Source organism: Numenius arquata, chromosome 21 (genome assembly GCF_964106895.1).
Source record: "Numenius arquata chromosome 21, bNumArq3.hap1.1, whole genome shotgun sequence".
Lineage (NCBI taxonomy): Eukaryota > Metazoa > Chordata > Aves > Charadriiformes > Scolopacidae > Numenius > Numenius arquata.
The window spans coordinates 6,287,071-6,308,312 of NC_133596.1; the positions used below are offsets into that span (position 1 = coordinate 6,287,071).

Here is a 21,242-nt window from a genome sequence, read left to right on the forward strand (position 1 = left end):
CCACCTGGGACTCTCTCTTGTATATAAAAGTGTCAACTGACCTGATTCTGCCTCTGCTGAGCCTGGTTCTTCGCGTGCCGATGGTCCGTAGCTTTCAGGCAAACGCTAGTCCTGGCATTTGGGACACAGCCCCTGCTACGAAGCAGATGGAGTTAGTCCCATTTGGATGAAAGGCTCCGAATCCCCCACACCCACCTGAAGTGAACAACTCTCCCCAGTGACAGCAGCCTTTAAACACAATCTGTTGTGCTGTTTCAAAAAAAAAAAAGAAAACCACAAACCAAAAACCAACCCCACAAGAGAAGTCAGTTGAGGTTTCACCGCAGTATTTTATTTGGGAATTTACATATACACAGGATAAAGCAGACCACAGAAGTCTGGCTTCTTGCTCACGCCGATGAGTTTAAGCAGTTGTGTTCTACTGAAGATGAGAAAAAAGAAAATCCGACCCACCCACTTTCTATGCCTAGATTAGAATGTCAAAAGCCAGCCAGGAAAGGGTACCGGGATTACACAGGAACAAAAGAAAAAAAAAGTATGAAAAAAGTATAAATTAGGATGTCATAGTAATTTTAAAAGTGTAAGAAAACTTGCAGTGGGCTCTCAGCCCTCGATAAGTTAACTCTCAGTTAGATTGTTAAAAGTTAAATACATCAATACCACATATTAGACAGAAAAGCCACTCTGAAGTGCAAGTTTCACATTCCAAACAGCTTGCCCCCACACTGCGCGAGAATCCTGCTTGCTCACGGGGGGGAGGGAGAGGGGTCTTCCAAATGACTTTGGTTCCAATGAGGGTTGGCGAGCCAAGCACAGCAAGGCCTCAGCTCCGGAGAACTCCACTCGAGGGAAGAGGTAGCAAGGCTCGCTTGCCCCTGGGCTTGGGTTAAAATCCAGTTCCTCAGCACCAAACAAGGTTTCCACCCCTCTGCTAACCAAAACCCCTACTAATACTAGAATTTGAAGTGATTCTTAAAAGGCCTGACCTTACAGGCCTGTATTAAGTACGGATTTCCCAAGTTCCTCAGTCACACCTCTGCTAAAACACCCAGCAGGACGTTAAGTGCTACCCAGAAGCATTAGTGGAGGTTTGTGCAAGGAGGGGATCCACCCCAGAAGTGTGCATTGACTGTGCTAAATACAGGGGAGCTCATGTTCTGGTCACTGAGGTTTCACCGTGTCTGACAGTGAAAAGGCAGAGATGGGTCTCGGTTATGGAGAGAGGTTCGGGCTGGGCAGCCAGCCAGAAAGAAAAAACCCTGAATGTCTCATGGAGCAGTTTTGAAGAACAGAACAGAAGGCAAAAATGGTTCACAACGCGAGGGCTCATTTCCACATCTGAGTGCTGAGGGACTGATTGCTGCCCTGGGCACCTCCTCCACCCATTGACTGTCCATATCCCATCACGCCATTAGCTCCATAGAAGTTCATCCCAGCCATCTGCTGGGTCATCTGCAAAGGGGAGAGGAGAGAAGTCAAGACTACATCAAGGAGACCACCAGCCCACAGCACTCACAGGTAAAACTCTTCCTCCCCAACACATTACAGGCTTAAGCTAGTTCTTCTAAAGGGTTATGGTGAACAGAAGTCATTGGTTTCTCAGGTGCACGCCCACCTAGCCAGCTGAGGAAGTTTGCATTTTAGCTTGTTGCATTGATTTTTGTTCTCCACCAAGCACTGAGAGCTCTGAACCCCCAGTTTTCCTGGGGTACCAGCAGAGCTCACCCAACCCCAGGAGCCAGGCTGTAAAAGCACCGAATTCTTCGGGTAAGGGGCTAGATTGAATCGCATGTGCCTCCCCTGCCCTCCGTCCACCTTTGGGTCAGCAGAAGATGACGCCTCACCTGGGCGATGTTCCACTGAAGCTGCTGTGATGGCTGCACGCCATAGACGGGCTGGGGAACTGCTGCCACCCCAGCGACGTAGCCAGCCTGCTGGGCAGCCATCATCCCGTTGGGGACACCGATGACAGCCGCCTGCACGTTACCCACGTATCCAGCCGGTATGGCCATGGGTGTCACCATCCCTGCAGCTCCAGGCTGGGCCATCATGCCCACTGACGGGGCCATCATGCCTCCCATCATGCTGCTGGAGGGGGGAACTCCTGGAAAGCCAGTATAAGCTGCTGCAGGATATGCCATCTGAGCCGGGGCCATGAACATTGCTCCTAGAAAGAGACAGAGAAGCCGTGAAGGGAAGAACTGCTGCGTTCGTTGGCAGGGACTGAAATACCGACCTTCAAAAATCAGGGACTATCACAACATCCACTCGGCCATGACATCCGGACTAAGCGGCTCATCATGCTACTCACCAGTTCTTGAGAAGGACCACCTACATTCCCACACCTTCCCTTGTCAGCTGCCAGGACACCCCACCCACTCGGGATTAGCGCACTGCCGCTCCCCAGCTCTATTCTGAGCTCTGTTACCTTGCGCAGGCAGCTGAGGTGTTTGGGAGCCGTACAGGGAGAGGATCGAGTCTTTGGAGAGCTGCTTCTTCCCCACTTCCTCCCCTTTGCTTCCCGGCTCAGGGAAGAGATTCAGGTTTTCAGGAACAGAACCGGCACTTCCAGATGTCGGCATGGAGCCAGTGACCTGAGACAGAGACAGTGCAAGTGCCACAGCTGGATTCAGCACAAGGGGAAGACACACATCTCAATTCCTTCCCTGGAGGGGTTCAAGACCAGGCTGGATGGGGCTTTGAGCAACTTGGTCTGGTGGGAGGTGTCCCTGCCCAGGGCAGGGGGCTGGAACAAGATGATCTTTAACACCCCTTCCAACCCAAACCATTCTGTGATTCTGATTGAAGCCTCTCACCAGGCTTTGCCAAGCACTGATGTTCCCTACTTACCTTCCTGGAGTCAGAGTTTGATGCCACCGATGCGAAGAGATCGAGATCCTTCTCTAAGCTGCTAGGCCGGCCATTCGTCACGGTGGCTGTCACAGGAGCGTCTGGGAGAGACAGAGCTGTGAGAACACCCATCGCAGATGGCCTCAGGCTGAGGGGCAGCCTCCTCGCCAATTAAGCAGGTTGCACAGATGCCACCCAACCCAGTGACCCGACCCGTACCCTACTTTAGCCAACACATATTGCCAGCTCCTGGCTTGTCCTTCTGATGCCGAGAAGGAGCTGGCTGAGGACCGAGGAAGTGCACTGCGCCGTATCCGTCCTATTAACCTCAGAGCAGCCAGGAGCCACGTGGCATCTGGAGACCACTAGAGCTGCTCCTGTAACACTCCAGGCACAGTCACCACACCAGCACAGAGGAAAACCATAAGGAAAACTGTTTCTGCCGCAGCGCTGAGCGCCGAGAGCTTCACTGGAGTAGTTTAAGCAAAACACTCTATTCCTACCAGCTACTGTTCACCGACATGGAAAATAAGTACCAAAAGCTCATCAGATTCCCAAGATCAAATATGGTGCACGGGGTCATTGTGACAAGTGCAATAAGGCTGGGAAGGCTCTTACCAAGTCCCAGCAAGTCCATTACTGGTTCGGTAGATTTAGGAGAACTTTTTCTAGACTGCTGCGTTTCTTCTTTCTTCTGAGGCTGGGGAAAAAGAACAGCAGAAGTCTTGTTCAAATTTTGGGTTTACTCTGATACATTAGAGGCTTTAATGAGACAGTAAAGCCAGTTGACAGTGAGAGGACGAGGGGCAACAGGCAGAAGCTGGAACACAGGAGGTTCCACTCAAATATGAGAAAAAACTTCTTCACGGTGAGGGTGCCAGAGCCCTGGAACAGGCTGCCCAGGGAGGGTGTGGAGTCCCCGCCTTTGGAGATTTTTAGGACCCCCTGGATGCAGTCTTGAGTAACATGCTCTGACATACTCTAGGCAATCCTGCTTCAGCAGGGGAGTTGGACTAGATGATCTCTATGGTCCCTTCCAACTCTTAAAAAAAATTCAGTGAAATTAACCCTTAAAATCCTTTTTTCCAGTGGGCATAAGCACTTCCAAAGCAAATAGAATTTCAGACTGAGCATTACACAGTTGTTTTATTGTCCCATTATGTTGGAACCTGCTGCTAAATTTAAGCATGCTCTAAACTAGGAAAAAAGTAACCGCTCAAGCTGGAAAGCTAAGCGGGGAGTAGCTGGATTCCGATCTGCTCTGCGTCGCGAGGCAGAACAGGTCTGCTTAGTATCTGGACGAGCAGTAAAAACAAGCTACTACCATTAGCGTGACTCAATGCATCCAGTGCCGTGACTGAGGCCAGAAAAAATGCCTCCATATCAAGCTGGATCACCTCTGTTCTGCTTGAGAGAGGTGTTTACAGCTGACCTGTCACCATGCCTTTTGGCCTTACCATTTTCACCTTCTCAAAGATGATAGGTTCCAGTTTCCTTTCTGATACTGGCTCATTACTCCTTTTCCATTTGTCATCCTTTTCTTTCTGTAAGGAAAAAGAAAAACAACCACTGACGTGAGGGTCAAAACTCATCTCATCCTACCAAGAGAGAGTTCATACAGAGCTTTATACGATGCTGTTACTAATCTAAAAAGCCTCAAAGGTACAGCTAAAGACCTATATTTGAAGCTGGTCCTGCTTTGAGGAAGGAGGTGGACAAGGCGGCTTCAAAGGTCTCCTCCAATTTAAATTCTTTCTACAGAATGACTTAGTGCAATCAGCCTGGGAGAAGAGATTAGTCACTAATACAGGAAACATTTAAACTGCCTATTTTCATAGGGTCACAGCTTACTCATAAGACAGACAGACACTTATATCTTAACATGTAGTCAAGCTTCTGTGGAAGGGAATAGAAACCAACCCTAAATGCGTTGATGTCAATACTTCGGTCCATGTATTTCTTCTTTTCATATTTATCCCGAATGAAGCTCTCCACAGCTCTGCAAGCAGCTTGTTAAAGACAAATGATTCAAGAATAGAAGACTTACGTAGTATTATTTGACATGTGGATACAAGGTACAGGCTGTAACTAAGCTAATGACTGTTTAAAGAGCATTTCCAGCAGTAACTTTCTTAAAATAATTTAGTGTTGGATCCAACTACTTCAGCTACTCAGTTTTTGCCCGTGGGTTATTCCAAGCACGACGGTGCTATAAAAGGTACATTAAATCAGGGCTTAAATTCCTAGCGTGTTTTCTTCACTGATGTATATTTACTTCAGCCATCACTTAAGAGCATACGTGTCAGTAGCACAAATCACAGCGGGCAGAGAAACGGATCCTGCTCATACAGAAGCGCCTCAGCCACCAGCTTAAGGTAAAAGTGATGGTAGAGGTGCTCTTGTGTTTCTTTAGGTTTACATCACTATACTCCTGTCGCACTCGGCATCTGGAAACCCTCCCGTAAGGTTAAAGTTACAGCTTCATTTTTCAGAAGTGTTAAACCTTTTTATCTGTCTCCCCTGAGAATTCTAAATGCTCAGCGCTTTGGAAAGTCAACCCTCCTATTTGCCACAGACTCTAAAGCGCATCTCGTGCAACAGCTTCAGGCTGTGGCATTCATGTTCCAGTTGTCCACCCTCAGAGCTCAGGAGCGATCCTTTCAGCTCTCTTCTGGAAGCATTGCCTGGAGGGAGCCCAACTAGGGACTCATTCTCATGGCTGATGCCCAGACACACGAAGTTAAACCTTCCTGTGCAAGGAGTGCAGCTACAAAGCGACAAGATGAAAAGGCTCCACGTTTCCCCAGCAGCAGAGGAAGAAAGGATGCTGATCTGTTTGAGGTCGCCTGAAGTTCTCCGGCAGGTAGGCTTCATAAAGACGATTTGCTTTGCCGTTTCCCATCTCTTGCATGCACTGCAATTCAAAAGAATCCTTGAACTGTTTGTTTCACAGCCATTAAAGCTCTTACACATACTAGCACAGCAGGCTACCAAGCCAAAGCCTATCCATGAGAACTAGAAGGCACGTGTAGATTTTTGAAGTCTGTTCTGCACCTGAAAGATGCTCCTCAGGCTTTTGGTGCAAGCCCACTAGCTGGGAATCCCTGATGCAGTTGCTATGATCGCCTCCCCCCCACTACAATTAGCCAGTCCTAAGCACCACAGCACAGTATGTATTTGAAAACAAGAAAAATATCACATTAGAATCCTAAAATCACTCTGCAAGTCCAGGATTTATCTTCTGGGAGCCTCGAGGAGAGGAAGTGGGCAGCAGCTCCAGCCAACAGCAGCCTTTGGCAGTTTTACAGAAGTGTTTGTCGTTACCCTCTGATGTTTGCTGAGCCTGAAATCATGACATTTTCCCCTCCCACTCTAACCCAGCTTGATACCTTCTTCCTGATTCACTTCCCACAACTTTGGCCTATTCAGACTTCATTTCCCAGCTTCCCAAGCCCCGGTCGTGAGCCCCACTCATTACCTGTATCTGCTCTTGCGTCCACTGGTCGAGATTGACAGATTTGACCCTGGATATATGAACTCCCAGGTTCCTGTGGATCCCAGCACAACGAATACAGATGAATACACCAATATTCCAGGATGCCCATCGTGGCCCTGCAAAGAGACAGAAGTGTTTCACACCAGCACGTCAAGCTGGAGTTGCCTTGAGCAACTGAGAAACTGCACCAAGTGAACTGGGACCGAGGCATTTACATTTTCATCAGATTCGAGACTGCGTTAGACATCAGCAGGATGTTTAAGGATTGTCTCCTAATGATTGTACTGAGAGCTAGTATTTTATTGACTCCCTCTTCCACTTTGAGAGCTCTACACAACTATGGGGAGGAGGGAAGAAAATAAGCATCCAAACCACCACAAACCCCCAGTTTCTTCTTGCTTGAACTGACATAACAGTCGTGTCAATGTAAGTCTGTGCTCCTGCTATAGCAATGGAGAATCTTTCTTGGGTAACCCTATTGCAGTGGGATCAGCTCCAGAATATTCACTACTGCTCAAGGAAAAGCAGTATGAAATACTCAGCATTTGACATAGGGGCTGCATCAGCACATCTTCTGCTGGTCTCATGCAGGAAGCTACAGCTGAGTACGGAGAACAGGACAAAGCCCAGTACTTTGGCCACCAAAAACCCCCATAGAGCCAGGGGCAGAACCCCAGGTTGGGATCCTGGCAGGATGAACAGTTCACTCCGCAGTTTCTACAGCTCTGATGGGACTGACGGTTCGCATGCGGCTTTCAGACAGGCAGGAGAGCTCCAAGGTAGAGAAGGGAGATCATGCCAGGGAAAAAAAAAAAAAAAGAAAAACAAACCACGAGGGAAAGATTAACAAGCTCAGATTTACTCACTGCAAATAGTTCTCTGCAGGAAACCCAGCAATGCTTTACCCAGGGGAGGGCAGCGGTCCAGGGGCGCTCCCACCACTTGTAGCCCCCCCTCCCAGCCAGGGCCAACAGCCCCCCGATCATGGAAACCCCCAGTCCTGCTGAAGGAAGAGCAGCTTTGGAAGAAGTTCTCTGCAGTGTGAGACAAGCAGGTTTTAAAACTAAATTATCTGGCTGGAGCCACCAGCCAGTGACACAGCTAATGTGCCCACCTTCCATCGTGGGGTGGGTATCACCGACCACAGGTAACTGGCCAAACAGCCACAGCAAAGCCATGTCCTGAATAAGGGACCCAACAGCCTCCAATAAACTGTTCTTGCTCTTTTTATAGGGATTACAGGCATTATTGCAGATGAAGTGTTCTTCTGTCTTTTCTTGCCACAGTTAAAATAGCAAGCCTCAAAGCTAATGGGAGTGAGGTGGGAGGGGGAAGAGGGGGAAAGTGTAATTTCAGAGCCCTAAAAAAGCAGCACTGTATTTGACTCTCCTGGATATGCTCGATGGCTGTTAACAGTTTAATTCCCATCTAGTGGAAAAGCCTGGAGAGTCCTGAGGGATCTGGCGCTGCTAAGTGCAATCAGTGGCTCGTGGTCCCTTCCAGGGCAAAGGCATCCAACCTCCAACTTACCCCCAGTACCTATCCCAGCTAACTCGTGTTATGATTTTAAAAAAAACCTCTTTCTTAAGGCTTCTGGCCTGTCCTGCCATTGCCTTCTGCATTTTCACTAGAACACTGGCCCTTGAGAATCATACTAATTTAATGAAGCTGACAAAAGTCACTTCCCAGCTTAGGAACAGCTCTTGGTGAAGACCTTAATAGAAGCATACTCTTGCCTACACCTCGGTTCCTTCATTATACCTACCAAAATATAGGGCTGAATGCAGCAAAGCAGGGGCTCATTCTTTTAGCATCACCTAAGCATGCCAGTCACAAAATAAGGCATGGGAATAAAAGGCTTCTTCAATGTTATGCCCACAGCACACCAAGGTGAAGCCAGGAACCCTGATCCTTCATTTGATTTATTTGTGGAGTTCTCTGAAGGCTATAACATGAGAGTGCCGGCAGGATTAAGCATGAGATTCAAGGTTAGATTTAAACTCCAGATATATTTAGCCTTCATAGGACTAAAAGGATTAATAGTCAGCTAGATACTCCATCAGGGCTGTAGTAATCAGCTCACCGGTTTGTCACATGTGCTCACTCCAGGCACTGCAGCCTCCCACCCCGTGGTGCCACGCGAGGGAATGATTCAGTGGTACCGTCTGTTACACCCTTCCTGCCTCAGCATCACTCCGGTTGGGATGCAGGGTCTGAAATAGCAAGGGCTGAGCAGAGGAATAACAACTGACCGTTGCTGCAACTTGTGGATCCCACCTCTGAAAGACCCTAGTACTGACAGCACTTCATTATGCCAGTGAATATTTAAAAAAAATAAAATATGTAGGCTTTCAAAAATCCTCCTAGCAGCTAGCATTTGGTTTGGTGATAAACACACATTACACAACCAAGGGTAGTTCTTTTCACTGATGCTTATTCCAGCCGAGGTTTGGGCATACCTGCAGTGCCAGTAAATGCCACAGGGCTTCAGGTGTACAGACCAGAGGAAATGCCAGAAGTTTGGGGATGTGAGGTCATCATTGCCTGAAGGCAGGAGGAAGAGAGTGAGCCCAGAAGTTCGGTCTGCCCTGACACGGCACTGACTCCAGAGCCACATGAGCAGGATTATTTGGATGGCTCTCCAAAACACTGCCCTGAGTCTGCAGCCGGTTCTGCACAGGATGTGAATTTGAGCTTTAGAGCTGAGCACCCTGTCCTTTTGACTACAACTAGTCATTTCTTCAGCCTAGTTACACATCAAGATTACAATACATCAAGATTCTGAGAAAAAAAAAAAGAGGAACAAGATGCAGCTCCATCCCTCTAGAGTGAAAAGCTACTTTAAGACAAACAGCTGCAGAAGAAAACCCCTTGCCTCAACGTCAGTGAAGGGCTGACTCCAAATACTTCAAATAGCTCCAATAACATCAAACTCCAAATAGCTTCACGCTCTTTGAAATGATCATTTGGTGCCTTGGGCAGCAAGGAACATTACAAGGTTTCTTTTCCCAAAAGGAAGGGTATCCCACGCAAGACAGCCCATCCTAACCACTGCCACCGAGGAAGCAGCTGGACAAAGCCCAGATGTCACGTTGGGTTGGGTCAGATGCAACAAGCAGCAGCACCAGCCCGAACACACACCTCCAGCTTTGCCAGTATCCAACATCCCCAACCATTAAGCTAAACCAACATTTTTGCCATTTCATTTCTTCTAAACCACTTAGTTGTGTGGGCAAGGAGGGGGGGGGGGAAGGGTTTTGATGCAAATGTAAACAAGCTCCCACTTCCCTCTTTTGAGGCCACGATGGAGCTCGTGCTAGAAATCACACGGGGAAGTGCCCGTAAAGATCTGGCCAGGGAGAACTTTGTACAGCCGTTCCCCCCCCAGTTTCACATGCCATTTCCAAGGTGACTGACCTGCAGAAAGCTCCAGGTGGCATTTACAGCATTTAACTTCCCAAAAACTAAACAGAGCTAAAGACTGTACAGAAGCTCCAGTGACTGAGCACTGACAGGAAGGGGGAAAAAAACCACCTTAGCAGAAGTTACTTTTTCAGAGAAAAAAAAGTTCTTATACCGGAAAGTCACTTCAGAGAACACCACAGCAGTGTTACCGGCATTGTCAGAGCCGTCGTGGAACACTATCTTCCCTGGCAGCCTTTGTGCACACCCCGACACTCACCACTAATTGCTCGCACGAGGGCAGGGCACGCCACGGGGAGCATCTCACCCTCCGGGTTCAGTCGATCGTGGACGCTGAGATGCCAAAGGTTTTAGGACAAGGCTAACGGAAACATTTAGCTTGTTAAACCACCAGAAGGAAAGATGAAAGAAATCGGTCCTCGCATGAATACTCCCGCTTAATGCTGTAAAAATAGTTCCCCCGAGGCTGGCATCCTCGCAGCCAGCAGATGGCTTTGGAGCTTACGGCCTAAATGAAAACTCCTTCCCAAACGCAGCCCTGGGAGCTTGCTGCGGTGACAACCAGCATCAGGCACACAAACCTGATGCTGCAGGCGCTTTTGGTTCAGTGTTATGGCTAATTTTACCATCCATGGTAAGCAAGTTCCTTGACACCAACTCGGGCTGGGCACCGTTCGGTTTCCATTAAGCACCCCATGTCCCTGTGTATTGCCTCATACGTGCACAAATCCTTCCTGGAAAAGGCCAACCACCTGCAGGTGAACAGGAGATTAAAGAAAACGGCAGCTTTGAGTAAAAATCAAAACAGATTTAAGAGCCCAGCTACACGCTCAGTTCCAGCACGATATTAAGGCCAGCTCAGCCCACCTTGGGATATATTCCTACCCTGGCAGGGGTTGCAGGGAGATCACGAGCTTTAAAGCATCTATTGCTCAGTCAGTTTTCATTTTGGAGAGCCGCACCGAATACCGGAGCGTATTGCCAGGCGAGGATGCGTCCCCATCCAGCAGAGTAGAAAGCTATGTGCAAACGACTCAGCTGCCCCGGTCGGTGCTTCCAGGAGACGGTTTCTCAGCCTGTTTTATATCCCAGCCTGTCAAAATAAACCCCGCATACTGAGCTGGTCATACCAGCTCAACTTGGCATCTAAGCCAGACTCATTAATGCCCACAAGGGCTGCCTGAATGATCTGCCCTTGCTGAAAAGGCTCCCAATTCCCTTTAAAACCCCTGGTCCACTTCATGTCTGAGTCACTTGCTGAAAGTTCACACCCTCGAGTGTTTTTAATCAAGGAATCCCAAGGGGATTCACTCCTCACCCTTTATTCAGACATTAGATTTTTGGCTCAAGCCACTCATACAAGTTTCTTCGGCAATAACCCTCCAGAAGGCATTTAAAAATAAAACAGAAGTTGGCTGCAAAGCCACTGCTCTTTTGAGAAGGGGGGAGGGGGGGGGCAGGAAAAAAAAAAAAAAAAGATGCTTTCATAGGCAGGAAGGAGAGAACATCGCTATTCAAAGCCTAATGAAATATTCTCAGTGCAAACAATCACTGGAGTCGCAGGCTCCCTGCCCGCCAGCACTCCAGCAAAAGCCCAGCTGTAGCAGGGAGATGGGTCCTGCCCAGCCCATTGATCCCAGTAACACTGCGGCGTGTGTTGGGCTACAGCATCCTACAACCACCCCCTCAGGAGGTGGATGTGGGAAATTCTCCTTGGAGTGGGGCAGTCCCCACGAGACGACACTCACATCCTCTCGTACAAGCTTTTCACCAGAACTTGGAAATTTCTCATCAGGATCCGAGTTGAAAAGCCCCGCTTTTTTTTTTTTTTTTTTTTTCGGAGCCAAAGGAGGAAACAGCCAAGTATCCAAGAGCTTCCTTTGACTTGGGGTTTCCTTACTCTGGAAAGGGATTGCTCAATGACTTACTGAAATTCATTCCGCTCATGGAGGAGCTATGACAAAGGCTGTCTTACAAAACAACTTCCTCTGCCCTTTACTGTAGCCGTCTGTTCTACAGTCGAGCGTGCAGATTAGTTAGAAACAAGGTAAACTCCTCTGGGTAAAAGGAGTGGGTAAAAAAAGTGGGTAAAAAGCCCGGTTAAACCCAACTTCAGGATCTCTAAATTATGCTTTTTAGTTACTAACACAGGGTAGTTAGTTACTGGCCTGAGCATCCATCCTGATGCAGGGTTCATGGACCTATCCCAGATTTGTGAAGCATTAATACCTGCTGTACCCCCAGGTTTAGCACCAGACTAAGGTATTGTGCAGTTTTCGGGAAGCCATTGGAACCCAGTGAAACAGGGATGCTAAGGCCAAAAAGCTCTGTAGCAAGGGAGTGTGATAAGGATATATGACTAGTTAAGTAGTTCAGTGGCTCAAAAATTCAACTTTGTGCCATCATTTGAAAGAGGAAAAGGCTGTTTTTAGGGGTTTTGTCTTTATTTTATTTTTTTTCCAGTAGAAGTTTGCTGCAGTAATTACAGGCTTTAACCACTCTTCGTAGGAAAACAGAAGAGTCAGAGGCACTATGGAGGTTGAGAATATTGCTTCCAACAACAGCTTGGAGCTTTGCCTTAAAAACCTTGGCTGTATGAGCAGCAACCAGTATACCCTCTCCTTCCCCAGGCCATGATGTTTGCTACAGGTACCTTACTGGGCAAGTCAGATCAAACTGGTGCCGCCTCCGTTTCCTCTCAGGAGCAGGCAGTGAATTTTCTACAGTTTATCACAAACACATAACATTTGAGAGCCCAGAGCCTTGAAGGGAGCCACACAGCAGCTTCTGCTCTACCTTGGAGCGGTGGTAAGCCAGCAGAAGCCTTCAGCGCTCACCTTATCATCACCATCTTGTTCTTTCACCACGTGCTGCGATGATACAGAGGCAGATGGAGCAAAGGGGAGGAAACGAAAATGGATGCTGCAAACAGCAGGGTGGGTCCTTCCTGCTGTTCAAGCCAGTGATGTTTATTACTTCAGTAAATAAACATAAAAGTGACAATTTCAAACAGATGCTACAATAAGAATCCATACAAGAGGAGTGGTTGGTTAACATTACCAATACTGATGACCACAATGCCTAAAAATAGATAGAAATCAGTCAAGTTCCATGATGCACGTATTTCTGCATAGCAAGAGTCCCAACATCTAGATGCTCAGTATCAGAGACGAGGCTTTCATAGTGTTCCAGAGACGAGATAACATGCCCCATCACTAGGTTTTGGCCAAAACTACACACAAGTCAGTCCTAGAAGTCACCAGGGCAAAGGCAGCAGACTTCAAGGAGTCTTGAATTTCCATGAAATGCAAAAAACAAACTTAGGTAATAGGTAAACACCATCCCTGTGCCCAAACACACATATAAGCGGAGCTGCAGGATGGCAACTCACACTATCACTCTATCACTAATATTTGCACCATCAAAACCCAACTTAGAATTTCTCCACCATCAAATCCCTTACAAGGCATCTGCTCACCCAGCCCGAGTTCTTCACTGCATTTTGAAAATATTTAGACCCTATCTTCCAATCTCATTTGGGTTGTGCAAGGCAAGTACAAGTCACTAAGTCCCTAAAACAGCTCCTGAGAGAGGAAGGAGCCTCAGCTCCAGGGCCGCTTTTGGCTTGCTTGAGAATCTCTTCAATATCTAGAGCTGGACATGGACTATTTTAAATTTGCCAAAAAGGACTTGACATTCATAAGGAAAGGGCAAAACCTGGCCAGTAAGAAGTGACATGATTTGCCAAAACTAGAGGAAAGCAGTTTAACCGAAGGTCTGACCATAGCACATGTAACCAGTTTCGCACCAGAGGCAGCTTTGCTCTAAGACAGTTTCTCTTAAAAACTCCAACTTTTTCTCTCCTAGATCTCCTGGGACACAAAGTAATCGCTCTTCTGGCTCAACCTGAAGGAGACCAAAGCTATTCTTGATTCTCTAGTCAGTTTTGATAACCTAATTGCATTCCGAAAGATGTATTACCTTTAAACTGCAGAGGCATTTTCTGCAGAGGCTGGCACACGAGTGGTACCTTACGTAATTCATCCCGCAGTTTCTATAGGAACAAACTTTTCTATAGGAACAAAGTTGCAGCCACGCTCCAAGAACCACATGGCATTTTTGGACCCTGGATATACACCCTCTGCCGTGCAGCCCCTCACCACCCGGGCTCTCCGTTCCCCAGGGAGGTGGATGCAGAAGAACCAGGCCATCAGAGCTGACACGGTTTGCCCAGATGCCCTCTGCTCGGAGGATTATCCCCGTTATCTATTCCTGGCAGATGTAGAGACACGCAGCCCCGTACACGACTCAGAGCTCTGTGCTTCTTCTCTGAAAGGGTAACTTCCTCCAACTCTCCTAAGCGCAAACCAATTCCAGAGTAAGACCCCACTGGAAAGGCTGATTTTTCCTTGCTTTGTAGCTGGAGTGGGAAGTTACAGCTCCCTTCAGGCAGGTGTGTGTAGGGTCAGGCTCACAGCCAGAGCTGTACACTACGGCAGTGCTGCTCAGACGAAGACCGCTACGGGATAAAGCCAGTCTCACAGAGAAAGTTGCTTTCTGAACATTTACACTCACTTGAAATTAATACCGCTTTATGCGCAAGACTATTCCTTCCAGACCTGACTTTAGAAGAACAGAACAGTTCAAAAGCACAGGAGAAAATGTAGTGCTCATTAAGATAACTGCAGAATACTGTGGCTGCAGCTCAGAATTAGAATGAGCGGTACAAGCACATATGCATCCCCTCTGGCAACCTTCCATTACATAAAGCAGAGCTTTCTCCTAAGACAAGATTTTTCTAAGGCAAACTGAGAAGCTTCAGTGCTATCACTTGGGCTTTTGAAGCCCACTGCAGGCAAGCAGTCCACATCACCACCCAGCATTTCTTCATCACGTGCAGTTGTTCTAGGCAGCTATTTCAAAAGCTACTCTTCATAATGCTTTTAACTGCAAAGGAAACCCAGCTGCCATTCAGTAGTCTGCTGATGGAGGAGTTGAGTCACAACAGATTTTTGTTGGGTATTAGCAACATGTTTTAGATTAATACTAGTTTGGCTGGACTAAACCAGCTGTAATAAGCTAAGTCCCCCGTTCCACTGGAAGTCATCCTTCCCTAACTGCACCTAGCTTTTAATCCTGCTTTTCCTGCTTCCCATCCAGAATTTGACCACCTCTTAACACGTACTTTCAAAGTTCCGCCCCTCTTTCAGAAAAGACTTCTTGAAGAATTAGATCTGGTTTTGTGTTTGACAACAAACAGTTTCCCATCTAAGCACTAAAAGTTACAAGAAGGGGTTGATTTTGGCACGGAACCCACAGTTCTCACAGGACAAGGAACGAAGGGAAGAGTCAGACAAACCAGGGGGAGCACGGGGCAACCTGGACCGATGGACAGAGAGAGCAGTCCTCGCCGGAGCTCCCTGGGGAGGAACCTGCCGTTCCGACGTCAAGGCAACTGGATCCAAGGAGCCTGCGGAATAGATAGGACTGGAAGAGCAGAGGGGAAGAGTTTGGGAGAAGGAGAGAATCAAATAGAATTAGCTGTATGTTACACAAGTTCAGCACAGAGCTTCAGAGTCAGAAACTCAGAGGAGAACCCCGTTGACATGTTACTCAACACAAGACATTTTCTATTTACTGGAAGACATCTGAACACTTAGGTCCTAAGTCCAGCTTGCACAGATTACACCACATCCCTCCTCCTACGGTGCAATTTCAGCCTCCAGACTCATTCTGATGTTCAGAAGGGTATCTTCTGACAGATACTCAATACGGTCAGACTGCTCGACACTCGTGTTATCTTACACACACACACACAAAACCGCAACAGCAACACAACTGCCCTCCAAAGGCCCTTTGCCATCAGAAATGCACTGGTGGAAGAGATCCCATTCTCACTCACCAACGGCTCCTCTTTTAAGGCGTTATGTTCTAGTGATTCATACAGCAACAGCCTTCAAAAAGAGGGTTGTGATAATGCATTACTCCAGCTTTTAGTGAAGACAGCCCTTCCACCACCTCAGCCACGACGGGCTGTCCCGAGGGCAGAGCTCCATCCCTGCAGGTGGGGCAGAGAGGACTCCATGCCCAATCGCTGCTTTTGATCATTGATATTAACATCGTGGTAGCATTCAGAGCTGCATGTGAGAACCACGAGACGAGTGGTTGACAGCACTCGCGAGCTGAAATCTGCTGTTCAGTTGGTGCCCAACACGGGTAGATTGTGTCCTGAAAGGCTGCCGCTGAGCTCCCGAGTCCTGTTCTACCAACTAATGAAGATTCCTCTCACACACACGAGTTTTCACTCCTGAGCTCCACTGCCAGAAAACCACACTGTCCTTCAGCACAGGATGTACTCACTGCCTGTCCACACACTTTGACCAGATCACCCAGTTTAGCCCCAGTTACTGTGGGCAGAAAGTTTGCAATGCAAAGAGGAAAAAGCAGGCGAGAGATCTCGCCCAGCTTCCTCCAAAACAAAAGCCTCTAGCCACAGCAGCACTTATTGTTGCAGTAGCAAAAACCACCCCGAGCTTTCCTTCCTGGTTTCCTTGTCCTTTTTTCCCCCCCTCCAACCACTTAGACCCAGGACATTAATAGAGGTCTAAGGAAGGCAAAGGGAAGCCATCAGGCTCACGCTTCTGCAGTTCTCCTTTTGGGCTCATCTGTGTAGCTCCTACAGAAAAGTTCTGCAGAGAAAGCACGTGAAGCCATCACTGTCTCCAACAGCTTGTCAGAGGAAAAGCTTTGGGAAGAGTGACATGCCCCACAGAACTTACTTGAATCCCAAACATAGATGGGAAGGAGAGTCTATTGGAGAATTAGTTTCCTCCCCTTATCACACTTAAAGACGCAAGTAGGAATCACTTGTACCCACTGCCTGATGGAAAGCAAGTCGTAAGACCACCACAGAAGATGGCCTTCTCTCTAAGCAATCACTTTGATGAGGGCAGAAGATATGGAAGATGTCCAACTGTCCACCAGCACAGCAAGCGAGCCCTGTTTCTATACTGGTCCCAGAGCACTGGGGCCCAACCAGTAGCCAGCATCAGAGCTGATGTGCCTGAAAACTAGACTTTTACCCTAATGTTGAGAATTTTTGGTAGAACATGAAATCAAGCGGGTACACACTAGCACTGAAGCTCTCACTACCAGGTACCGAAATCTCATCTAGATCTGTATATAGAAGTGGAAAAAAAAAAAAATACAGTAATGAAACCCAGCAAGTAGTTAGGTCATTGGGAACCAGCATAATGGAAGTGTGGGTGGCAACTGAACAGTCTCTGCCTATGTGTCATGGCAGCTTTGCAACGCTCCCATCAAACAGCAAACCACTACAAAACTCAGTGATTTCAGCAGAAAAACAGATGGTCAAAAGCCAATGTTTTATTGGAAAAGTATCTCAATAGGTGCCGTATGAGCTGCCAGGTTCTTACTCTGCCTTCAACTCGGTTGAAACTCATGCAAAAATCCTTATGATCTTGAACAGGATCTGCCAAAGGAGGGAGCTGGCATAGGAAACATCACCTGCCACCACCAACCAGTGGTTGGTGACCACAGTTGTGACTGTGACAAACCACAGTTCACAAAACTGTACACAAGTATATTATTCTTAGTGTCTCTCGAGTAGCACAGCCAGACTTGTAGTTGGGTAAAAACAGAGCAGCAATCAGCTGTCCAGAAAAGCAGTTCTTCTTTCAGGTGGCACCGGCAATGCTGAGAGAAGCCACCTGGAGCTACCAAATGCCACGTGGCCACTCATTAGCGCAGAGTTTTAGTTATTAAGAAGCCATATAGCAAATAAAATATGCTCTTTACTCTGCACGAGTACACCTGAGGCTCCTTTCCACACGCAAAGCGGAATGCTGCAGCTACTTTCAGCAGCAGTGAGAACATCGGGCCTTCCTTGCCATGACTGCAAACCAGCACCAGCGCTGGGAGAACACCACACCAAGCCCCAGTAACCAAAATGCAGCCCAGTGTGATGCTTTGAGTGGCACCAACTCCCAGACAGACACCCGGCTGGAGAGCTTTCTGCATATACACCTCCTGTGGCCACCATCTCCCTACGTTGCCCTCAGGAATGGGATCTCACATGCCCATGAATCTCATTAGCGTAGTGGATAATTATTTTGCCCGATAACTCAGCACAAGAGAAGGCTGCTCGTCGTGACTCATGCAACCTACCTGTCCTCCCAGACACAAGCGGCTCCCAGCTTTAGTGGCTGCACTCTACGCTTTGATTTTTATTTTTTTTTTTACACATAATTAACTGGAATACTGCATTCCCGGGATACTACGAAGAGGAGAAGCTAATCGCATCAAAACAAGTAACCTGGAGCTGTTATGAGAATTTGTTTCCGTATTGTGTACGCTACTGTCTCACGCCTCAGAAGACAAGATAAGGCAGCTATTTTCGCCCTTGGCGCTGGCATTAGGTGCCAAGAGATAAGGGACTCACAAACAAGAGGAACATTCTGCTCTCTGCCAGCAACACACCATATTCAACCTACACGGTCAACCGAAGCCAGGTGTGAAACACCTCAAAACACACCATCCCCAAGGTAAGACAGGTTGTTACCATGAGGTTACTGGGTTTTGGAGAGGTTTTTTTGGAGCAGGGCTGAAAACAAACCTTAATAGCACCGTTTTTAATGTTGTTCAGCAGTGCTCTCTGCAGTTTTTGGAGGTCACACTGAGGTGACAGTCTCCCACTCGCAGATGGACATAGAAAACCAGCTCCTACTCCCAGTTCACTTATTGCAGCTATTGGGAAACAAGGCTCAGGTCCAGCTCTCCAAATAGCTCATTAAAATGGGGTTTTAGGTAGGCATGGGCATAACCTTAAGCCTTTTACCACAGGAAAGGAAAGCATTTCACAGTAGCTAACTCCAGAAAGGCACCTGCATCACCATGGAATGGGTAACAGTCGCTTTATTCATTTGTTTTCTAGAATTCAGACACTTCCATCTGGCTCCTCTCGACCCCACTCCTGTCTAAGGAAAATAAGGAACACAACACGCCTTGAAACCAATATTAAGTGGAAAAAGGAAGCACAGGATAAAAGATGAAATTCCTTCAGTGGTCCTTGGGTCCAGGGCGAGGTTGAAACTCCTTCCTTTTTCCTCACACGCTGCATTTTCAAGTACAGCTCCTGCCTGACCCCCTGAAGATGCTCTGCTGCTCACGTCACAGCTCTCATTTACAGGATATTACTCCTCAGCTGGAATGCCCTCCAAAAATTACGCAACGCCAGCTTTCCAGGCTCCTCTTAATACAAGACTTCCCCAGAAGAGCAGTCCCCACGGGCGATTAAGTGTTTTCACACTGACATTTGAGGTCAAGCCCCAGCGCGCTCCCAGAGCCCATGAGTTGCCATAAGCCGATCTCCGGCAGTTTCCTACTCAAGAGCCGCCGAAGCGGGGATAGAGAGGCTGCAGCAGCGGTTCCTCTGACAGGAGCCCTGCCGGCACAGCCTGCTGCCGCTACCAGTGAATTAAACTCTGCCGAAGCCACATTTTGATGGGGTTTTTTCTCGTTTTTTTTTTTCAAGCACCAACTCAACCAAAGGGGAAACCACCTACAACGCCCCAAACAGCCCCCGCCCCCCATCCGCGGCAGCACCGCCGGCCCTGCCCGCAGCCGGAGCTTTCCCTACCCGTTCCCGGGGGGGTCTGGAGCGCGGAGCCGTCCTCCCCGAGGCTCCGTCCCTCCTCCAGCCGCTGCGGCGGTCCCCGGGGAGGGGGGACACCGGAGAACCCCCGAGAGCGCACGGCAGCAAGCGGCGGGGGGGGGGGGGGGGGGGGGAGGCAACGCCCCGCCACACGCCGGCGCCGAGGGGATGACAACCGCACCGGCCCGAGCCCACCGGTCCCACCAGGCCCCGCCGCCCCCTCAACCGGTGCGGCACGCCGGGAGGCGGCCGGTACCTTTGGCCTGGCAGTCGGCGCAGTACTTGTTCTCCTCCTCCACCAGCAGGTTGGCCAGCACCGCCTGGTACCGGTCCACGTCGCGAACCGACTTGCCCGTCATGGCGCGGCCGGCGCAGCCCGCCCGCGGGTCACGGCGCCGCCGTCCCGGGCACCCGCCGCTTCCTGCTTCCGGCCGGGGGCGGGGGCGGGGTCAAGAGTGGGAGGAGCCAATAGGCGGCAGCGCGCGGGCTTTAAGGCCTTCCCCCCCCGCCGCTCCCCCTCGCCGTTGATTCGCTGCGGCGCGGCCGGCGCCGGCGGGAGCCAATCGGCGGAGGCGGGGCGGTGGCGGGGGAGGCATGAATGGGCAGGGTCACGTGACGGGCTGAGCTGGGGGCGTGGGGCTGCGGCCGGGGGGGGGGGGTTGGCCGGGGGGGGGGGGGGGCTGAAGGATGCAGGGGGGCTGGCTGGGAGGTTTGGGGGGGCTTGGAGGGGCTGGCTGGAGGGCTTCAGGGGGTTGGGGACTTTGGGGGGCCTGGCTGGAGGGTTTGGGGGGGCTGGTTGGGGGTCCAGGGGTGCTGCCTGGGGGGCTTAGGGGGGCTGGCTGTGGGATGGAGGGGGGGCGTTGGGATGCGAGGGGCTGGCTGGGGGCTCGGGGCGACTGGGGGGGGATCTGGAGCTGCTGGCTGGGGGACTTGGGGGGGCTGGCTGTGGGACAGAAGGGGGTGGTGGGGTGGCGGGGGTATTGGGGGGAGTGGGGGCTTGGGAGGGCTGGCTGGGGGTTGAGGGGGGCTGGCTGGGGGTTGTTCCGGTTGGATCCCACGGTAAAATTAACGGGGGAGACAAAGACCTAGTCTTTTAAACAAGATGGAGCTCATAAGCCAAACCCCGGTATTCCCGAACCGAGGTGCTGGGGGGAGAGTTTGAGAACTGGCAATATGTGAAAAGCTGCGCTCAGATGAGAAATGGCATCAAAAGGAGAAAAAAAATAAATATGCCACTATGTAGTAATCTGAGAGACAATCTGAAATTACATAATTCTCCCCAAAGTGACACTGGTGTCCCAGAAAGGCGCCGGGCTGGGTGGCGGCGCTGGGGCACATCTGCCTGGGGCAGGAGCAGAAATATCCCAGCGGCTCCATGAATGGTGAGGAGCCAAATTTAGATGCTCTGAAAACAACGTGCTCTCACCCTAGAGCCCGAGGGATTTTTTTTATCTCAAAACACCAGGTTTTGGTGGAAAGCGCTTCCACACCACCGTGGCGGCTCAGGACGGCTCTCGCTGCCCGTCGGAGGAGCGGGGAGGGCAGGAGCCCATCGGCCTTCCTGGTGCTGGGATGGGACGTGGGGAGAAAGAACCGGAGAGCAGATAGGAGCCCTGAGCGGTGCATCACCAGTCCGGACTGGTCCGTGTACTGGGATGGCCCCGTGCCCGCTAGCAAGGATGGAAACCACTGCTCTGCCACCCCTGACGTGCACTGGGTACAGGCAGCAGCTCCTGGGGGGCCACTGAACCCCTCCCTCTCCCTCCAGTACCGATGAATCAGTCTGCAGCCGCTTGCTGC

At 49.6% G+C, this 21,242-nt stretch overlaps 1 protein-coding gene across 3 annotated transcripts; it reads right to left on the reverse strand.

Annotated features, from left to right (window-relative positions):
- Positions 1 to 311: 311 nt before the first annotated feature.
- On the reverse strand, positions 312 to 19,875 carry SMAP2 (small ArfGAP2). Of its 3 annotated transcripts, none has more exons than XM_074161893.1 (10): positions 19,699 to 19,875; positions 6,329 to 6,462; positions 5,679 to 5,764; positions 4,771 to 4,849; positions 4,308 to 4,394; positions 3,469 to 3,550; positions 2,851 to 2,951; positions 2,429 to 2,594; positions 1,845 to 2,167; positions 312 to 1,452 (listed from the first exon to the last, which is right to left on the reverse strand). In XM_074161893.1, the coding sequence occupies exons 1-10, from the start codon at positions 19,799 to 19,801 to the stop codon at positions 1,327 to 1,329; spliced, it is 1,287 nt and encodes a 428-aa protein (XP_074017994.1). In that variant the 5' UTR covers positions 19,802 to 19,875; the 3' UTR covers positions 312 to 1,326. The 3 variants fall into 3 exon arrangements, with proteins under 3 accessions (XP_074017994.1, XP_074017996.1, XP_074017995.1); XM_074161895.1 differs by having other exon boundaries at positions 4,317 to 4,394; positions 19,699 to 19,820; XM_074161894.1 differs by having other exon boundaries at positions 1,845 to 2,164; positions 19,699 to 19,820.
- Positions 19,876 to 21,242: the final 1,367 nt, after the last annotated feature.